Source organism: Neovison vison, chromosome 14, assembly GCF_020171115.1.
Source record: "Neovison vison isolate M4711 chromosome 14, ASM_NN_V1, whole genome shotgun sequence".
Taxonomy (NCBI): Eukaryota; Metazoa; Chordata; class Mammalia; order Carnivora; family Mustelidae; genus Neogale; species Neogale vison.
In genome coordinates this window covers 6048962-6056704 of record NC_058104.1, presented here as the reverse complement: position 1 = coordinate 6056704, position 7743 = coordinate 6048962, and the positions used below count along the sequence as shown (strand labels likewise).

At 57.7% G+C, this 7743-nt stretch overlaps 1 protein-coding gene across 1 annotated transcript; it reads left to right on the top strand.

Moving 5' to 3' along the window:
* The first annotated feature begins 1815 nt into the window (after positions 1 to 1815).
* LOC122895957 (olfactory receptor 10AC1-like) lies at positions 1816 to 2793 on the top strand. The gene has a single exon (XM_044233832.1). It carries the CDS (start codon positions 1816 to 1818, stop codon positions 2791 to 2793), a length of 978 nt encoding a protein of 325 aa, XP_044089767.1.
* The last annotated feature ends 4950 nt before the right edge of the window (positions 2794 to 7743 follow it).

Here is a 7743-nt window from a genome sequence, read left to right as displayed (position 1 = left end):
GCTGATGTGGCCTCGAGGCCCCACCCCTGAGGGGAGGGAGCAGCCGTGAAACAGGAAGGAGCAGCAGGAGGCGGTCGGTGGGAGGGAGGCCTGGGCCGGTGGTCCACGGGGGCCTGAGGGACGGCCACTGCATGGTTTCGCAGTGAGGACGGGGAGGCAGCCGTTTGGTCTGGCCAGCTGAGGGTCGTCCGGTGAGCTTGCATGAGGCTTCCGAGGGGCGCAGTTTTAAGGACAGGGGGTGTAGGAAGAGAAAGGTGAGAAGCAGAAAACGCCTCTTAGTCGAGTAAATGAAGGGGACGGCAGGTCCGCAGACAGGGACACAGACGGGAGGCAGACATTTGGGAGAAATGGGAATGAACTCCCTCGCTTCCAGGAATTCAGCAATCAGCAGACACGACTCAGACTTTCCAATCCAGGAGCCTGAGTTTAGCGCACTTGCCATGACAACTATAAGACAAGAGGGTGACACCTGGGAGACAGGGGTCTTCACCCACGCGTCCTGTGTGACGTCAGCCCAACTCTTCCCTGTAAGTAATGTGGGGACCAAAGGGTGTTCCAGGAAGCTCCCCCCACCCGGCCCCCGTGTGCAGGGACAGATCTGCTCAGGACAGGCGTGTCACGCCCTCCACGCGGAGCCCTTGGTGTCCGTGAGGCAAAGTCGGAAGTCACCTGGAAGGGCAAAGAAGGGAGAGTTAAGCAAGGAATTGTCATCTGTCTTTGGAGGGTCCTTCAGGTGGGCGGTGCTAAAGGCAGTAGGGCTGGCGGGGGTCCGCTGTGATCCCTGGGGGAGAGGAAGCCCGAGAGGGGTGAGAACAGAGGGGCTCCTGCCCAGCTGTCCTGCGGGGGTGGGGACGGGTGCCCATCTGCGGTGACTTCTGACTTCGGAACTGAGCCCGCGGCTAGCTCCCTTCACATAAGGTCGAGGAAGGCTCCTCGAGAAGTGATGCAGTAAGTAGTTCAGGACAGATTGAGTTGGAAGTGCGGGCAGTATTACTGATGGTCTTCGGCTCAGAGAAGGGAGAGGGTCTGCGGGGGGCTCGGGCTGCACATCACAGCTGGGGGCGCGGGCGCTGCCGCTCACGAAGGCTGCTATCCGCCGTAACACGGAGCAGGTGCGCGTCTTCCCCGGGATGGAGTCAGAATGGATGGGCCCAGGATGACCATGGGGGGTGTCCTGAGTCCCCGCTAAGGGGAGGGCCGGAAGACATAAATAAGACCAAAGACAATGGCCAGGGCAGGTGAGGACAGGAGGGTGTGTGGTCTGTCCTCGGAGAGCCTGGGGTCTGACCTCCCCGGGATAGGCGAGTCCAGGTGGTAGGATGGGCCTCTGGGGACAGGAGACTCTGGTGCTGGTCCAGCCCCTCACCCCGGGCTTTGTCCCAGGAGCGACCATGTCCATACCTCAGAACCAGCTGCTCCGGAAAGAGCCCGTCCCTTCAGAAATCGGACCCCTTGGGCCACTGTCCACTCAGGTACACATCCCCACCTTCCTCCCTGTAAGGCTGGCCCGTCGGGTACGGGAGCTGTGGGCTCCAAATGCTGGACGGACCTGGGGACTGGGTGGACAGGTGTGCAGAGACCCCTGGGTGCCCAGAGCATGGAGGCCAGAGGAAGAGCGGACGGTGGCTCCAGACATCTGAATTCCTGGGGGAAGCTGGGCTGAGGGCAGCAAGGGGCAGAAAGTGCCAGCTTGGGGACGAAGCCCGGTATCACTGGTGGAAGGGGCGTGGGGGCCATCCGTGTGTTTTCTGGGAGGGATACGTCCCCGTGACCCTCCTCTCCGGCCCGCCCGCCTGTCCCCCCGCAGGTCCCGACATGAGCTCTTGGCCAGAATCCAACTGGACCGCGGCACAGGAGTTCGTGATCCTGGGTTTCTCCGGGTGGCCCCAGGGGCTGCGGCTGCTGCTCTTTGCCTTCCTCCTGCCGCTCTATCTGGCCACGCTGGCAGGAAACCTGCTCATCCTGGGCCTGGCCATCGTGGAGCCTGCCCTGCACACCCCCATGTACTTCTTTCTGGGGGCACTGTCTGCTGTGGAGGTGGCCTACACGCTGGTGCTGACCCCGCGCATGCTCGCCGGCTTCCTGCTGCCGCCGGGGGGCCAGGCGGTGGCCCGAGCCACCTGCGCTGCCCAGATGGGCCTCTTTGTGGCGCTGGGAGGCTCCGAGTGCCTGCTGCTGGCTGCCATGGCCCTGGACCGCTACCTGGCCATCTGCCGCCCCCTCTCCTACCCCCAGCTCATGACCAAGGGCCTCTGCTGGTGCCTCCTCGCCTCCTGCTGTGCTGGGGGCTCTATCCTGGCCTTGGGGCTCACCACAGCCATTTTCCAGCTGCCCTTCTGCCAGGGTGGCCTCGTCAACCACGTCTTCTGTGACCTCCCGGCAGTGTTGGTGCTGGCGTGCGGGAACCGCCAGCTGCAGGAGCGGGTCCTGCTGGTGGCTTGCCTGCTGCTGCTGGTGCTGCCCCTGGCCCTGATCCTGCTGTCCTACACCAGGGTGCTGGTGGTCATCCTGGGCATTGGGGGGCCTGCAGGCCGCCGCAAGGCCTTCAACACGGTGGCGTCACACCTCACGGTGGCCGTGCTCCACTATGGCTGTGCCACGGCCATGTACGCCAGACCCCTGAGCAGCCGGGACCTCGAGGAGGACAAGCTGGTCTCGCTCATCTACATCAGCCTCACGCCGTTGCTCTACCCCGCCATCTACACGCTGCGGAACCGGGATGTGCAGGGTGCCCTGCAGCGGGCAGTCAGCGGCAGGACGCCAGGGACCGTCCACCAGGGTGACCTCAACTAACAGTGCGAGCCAGGGGGTGACTGTCCTGAAATCTCCTTCATTGAGGGGAACCTCACTGCTCCAGAGCCATCTGTGGCTCCCCAGGATGGGCTGGATGGAAACACGGTGTACAGCGTATGAGGACGCCAGAATCGGATCACAACCTGGTTCTTTGGCATCCATGCACATTTCAAGCTGAACAGTCCCTGCTGGTGACCACGCCCTGTGGGATATTCCGCAGCCCTTGTCTCTACCCAGTAGATGCCAGGAACACACCATCACTCCCCCACACTTGAGATGCCCCAAACTGTCCCCAGACGTGGCCAATCAACACCCAATGGGTGAGGTCAGCCCTGGCCGAGAACAACGGCTCTGACGTCTGGCCACACAGTATCTACTGAAGAGAAAGGAGCATGCGCAGGAGGTTTCCAGCTGCGTTACTGATATTAGACAAACACCGAAAACAAGCCAAGTGTTCATGAACATGGAATAGACACAAAGATGGGGCACCTGGGTGGCTCCGTCGGTGAAATATCCGACACTGGATCTCGGCTCAGGTCATGATCTCAGCATCGTGAGTTCAAGCCCCACATTGGTTTCTGTGCTGGGCGTGGAGTTCACTGAAGATTCTCTCCCTTCCTCCGCCTCTGCCCTCCCCCCGCTCCACTCTCTCTCCTCCTCTTAAAAAAAAAAAAGAAAGAAAGAAAGAACTAGACACCAACAACTTTGTGGCATATTCACATGACAGAATTGGACACAACAATAAGAAAGGGACACGTGTTCCTGTTGGCAGACTCAGACATGACACTGAATAGGAGAAGCGAGGCTCCAAGAGTACGCACCAAATGCCCCCCTGCTCATAAGGCCAGTGACAGACTCATCAGCGGTGACTGATACCGTAACAGGGGTTACCTGGGAGAAGGGTCTGGGCTGGCACAGGCACCGGACAAGCTCTGTATTTAGATCTGGCTGGTCATGACGTGGGCATACATGTGTACAAATCCCCATCAAGATGCTTACATCAGGTCTGTGCATTTTGCCGTCTATAAAGTAAACCGCAGCTGGTTCAACTGTTCGCCAAGTAAGGCAGGACTTCGGGATTGCCGTGACTTTGCTCGTGATGTTTGATGCCCCTGGTACACTTTCTTCCTCTCCTACCACCTATGAACATGTCTTCCTCCTCTCGATGACAGCGGCTGCGACGCCAAAATAGAATTTCAGCATGCGCTTCACTTCCTGCTCGCCTACCCACACCCCCACACAACCACACGGTGAGCTTCCTAAAGCCAGACCTCAGACCCTGCCCTTCTAGTTCCCGATCCGCGAACTTGGTGGTTGTTAATAAATATGTGATGGGGGGCGCCTGGGTAGCTCAGTGGGTTAAAGCCTCTGCCTTCGGCTCTGGTCGTGATCCCGGGGTCCTGGGATCGAGCCCCGCGTCGGGCTCTCTGCTCAGCCGGGGGCCTGCTTCCCTCTCTCTCTCTCTGCCTGCCTCTCTGTCTGCTTGTGATCTCTGTCTGTCAAATAAAAAAATAATAATAATTAAAAAAAAATAAATATGTGATGGGAGGAACAAACCATGGGGGAGCTTCTGGGTTCTCTGGGGGTCTCACATACGGGCTACAGGCCCAGGGGCAAAGCTCTGGAGTCCTACCAAAGGCAAGAATCTGTCCAATGGAGTCCTCCTCTGGGGTCTGTTGTCAGAGTGTCAGAACTGGCTGAACACCTCAGCTGGCCAGTTCTGGGGCCCAATTTACCAATCAATGCAAGGAGCCTCAGAAGCAGCGGGCTTGTAACTTGGCGTCCGAATTGCATCTAGAAAACTCGGCAGACCTGATTGTACCAAGGTCAGAGGTCCAGATCGTGCAGGAGGGAACTCTTCCAAGAAACATTCCTCCTCCCCTAGAGTCCCATTCAGACACTGGAAGTCTGAGAGGCTGGGGAAATGGCCCATCTATAGGGGCTCCCTTGGAGCCCGGGAAGAAGGGAATATGTGAGGCCACCCAGGGCTCCCAACTGCTTCAGATGGCTCGTGACGTGGTCTCTGTCTGGCTATCCACCCACCCACGCCACCTGCTTTGTCACCTTCTGTGTCTCCCTCAGGCCGATGCTAGGAGGAGAACGGGATATCCCGATGCACACAGGAGTTCTGGCTCCAGGCACCAGAGGCGACCATCCATCCCCGCCCCCCCTGAAACCACCAGGTAGGAGAAGGTCTTGTATTCTGAAGGGCCGGTGCGTGGCCGTCTGTGGTTGTGCGTGGGTCTGGTCTGGCTTGGCTCTGGGGCTGGGCTTAGAGGAGGGGCGCCCCACCGGGTCTGAACGACTGAGCAGCCGGGAGCTGTCCAAACCCCTGCTGCTGCACAAGGTCCTTTAGAATCTGGTGAGTCTCGAGACGCTTCAAGTTTCGAGTTTGGGGTTCTTTTTTCCTTTATTGACTGACGTTGGCGATATCAGTGATGCGTAAGGACAGTAATCTCAGTTGTACAGCACAATTTGATAGATGCGTGTAGTGTAACATGATCACAAGCACAGTTAACATCATCTCCCATTCGCCGCATTTTCCCCCTTGCGATGAGAACGTTGAAGATTTACTCTCTTAGCAGCTTTCAGACACGTGACACTTTCCGGTTTCAGATTCTCCACCATCCCCCATCGATCTGACCTTACAGACCCTTACTGGAAAGGTCTGCAGTGGCTGTCCCCCCATGGCCCCTTCCCTCTCCGGGGTGTCCCCGTCAGCCTCCCCAGGATATGAGGAACTTGCAGCAACCTGACAGAGGTCCCGGGAGGACCCCCAGGCCTGGCATGTTGGCGTCCTGCAAGCTGCCCAGCCCAGGGCCACATCTGTGGGCTTTGACTTTAGCGAGGAGCTTGTTAACCTCCTCGGGCCTTGCAGGGGGGCGCTTGGACCATTGGCATCAGGCCACTAGATCCCTTGCCACCATGTGCCCGGGGTGGGACCCACAATAACCCACAGGGTCGAGGGCCAAGGTGTACAGCCACAGAGGGCACACAGGTCCCTGAATGTGAAGGCCCCTGTGGCACCAGGGAAGATGAGGAGTCCCAGGGCCACCTGGGAGCACAGCTGGCGAGGAAGGGGAGTCTCTCTGTCCTCTAAGGGCACATAGGGCCCCTCTATCGTAGCCCACACTCCTGTCCTAGCCATTGCCCCAGGTAACAAGTCCTCAGAGCCTCGGTCAGGCAGGTGCTGAGTGGGGAAGCTGGCTCACTCGAGGCCCGGCACCTGCTGGGGGAACTTGTTGGAGCATCAACAGATAGAAGACAGACCCACAGCATCTCAGACCCCGCCTCAGTCCTTCCAGGTCCGGGAGGACTCTGGTTGCTCCTTTCCCAGCTCGCCCTTTGGGATGGGGAGAACTCTTCACGATCAGCAGCCTCGGGGCAAAGCAGTGCCCGCTGAGGCCAGCAGGCGCGGGACCCCAGACAGACCGGCCCACAAGGCATCAAGGCAGAAAGCAGAAAGAGACTGGACCCGGGGCACACAACTTTATTAGGGCCCGTAGGCTAGGACCACACTGGTCCATTCAAACCAGAGAAGCTGGGTTTAGGTAAGCGCCACGGGGTTCTTGGCTAAGGGGCGCGTAAGGCAGATAAGCGTTGGCGAGCAGAGGAGTCTGTAGTTCGCAAGGATGTGGGAGGCAGGCATGCGGGACCTCACATTTGCTCGTGGCTTTGCGGCTGTGATCCGGGGGCCGGCGTCAGTGTCGGGTCCCCGCAGACCGCTCGGCCAGATGTTTTGGGTGCGGAGCTGCGACACCTCAGAGCAACTTAGCCGGCTGTCGGCATGTACAGGTGGGTATCTAAGATGCGAATTTACTGTTCACCCGCCTGGGCACAGGCTGCCTGAGCCTGTGAGCTCACATTTTGTCAAATCCGAGCCGTGTTTTCTCATCTTCCTGTAGTCTGCCTCTTAGGAACTCCCCCTTGCTTGTAGCGTTTTAATCTAGATGCTTCTCTGTAGACGGACTCCTAGGAATCCTGCTTTGCTCGACTCTGTTCCCTTTCTCTGCAGCTGAGTATCGCCTCCTGCTGGGCTTTCCACTCAGCATTTTGGTGTTCACGTTGCAATGCCCGTATTTCTCATTTCTAGACGCTCTGTGAGCTCCCCTCCCCAGACACCAGCTCTCTGGTTTTGTGCCTTGCTGTCGTGTGGTTTTAAGTCTTTGCTTTCAGTCATTTGTGAAGGTAGTTATTCTTCTAGAATTTTGTGTTTCTATGACCCTAAAATACCGGACGTTATTTTAAATGTCTGATATCCATCTCGCTGTAGCTTGGTCCTTCGTGTTTTGTAGCTGGGGATTATGAAGTCATGTGGGGTTTTGTATGTCAAAATGCCGACAAATGTGGGGTGAGGGTGTTCCCCTCCAAAATGTATTGTGTTCGCTTCTGTCATCTGTTTCAAAACGGGGCAAATTTCTATACTGACTGGTTAGTTTTAAGACTGGGACAGGAATAAGAGGAATTCTAAATTCTGACTCACACAGGATGCTGGTCAGATCTCGTGAATCATCGGGGTAAACCTTTCCCCATCAGGGCCCAAAGGAGAGGCAGACAAGGTTCTGGAGCAAGGGAAACTTTTCGCTAGCCCTCCCCCTTTCCCGGTGTGTACAGACTTCTGAAATTTCTGCCTCTGTAAGTTACTTCAGGACCCACTCTTCGCCCTGTGTGCCCCACAGCCTTGCCTTGCATCCTCCTTTGGTCTCGAACACCCAAGCTTTGGGGACAACCAAGTTAAACCCACGGGGCAACTCCAGCTTCTGGCCTCCAACTGCATCTTTGGCTCTCCGCTCAGCTTGCCTTGCTGGCACCTGGACACTGCACTAGTTTTCTTGCCAGCCCACCTATGCATTTAAAAGAATCTTATCTGTTACCGGCTATCATTTCTGGTCACTTATGATGGAATGGCTTTCGCCTCAGGTGGCGCACCGTTTTGCCAGGAAAGGGAGC

What these genes read in the sequence shown, in the direction of transcription:
- LOC122895957 (XM_044233832.1), top strand. Translation starts at nt 1,816, where the DNA reads ATGAGCTCTTGGCCAGAATCCAACTGGACCGCGGCACAGGAGTTCGTG.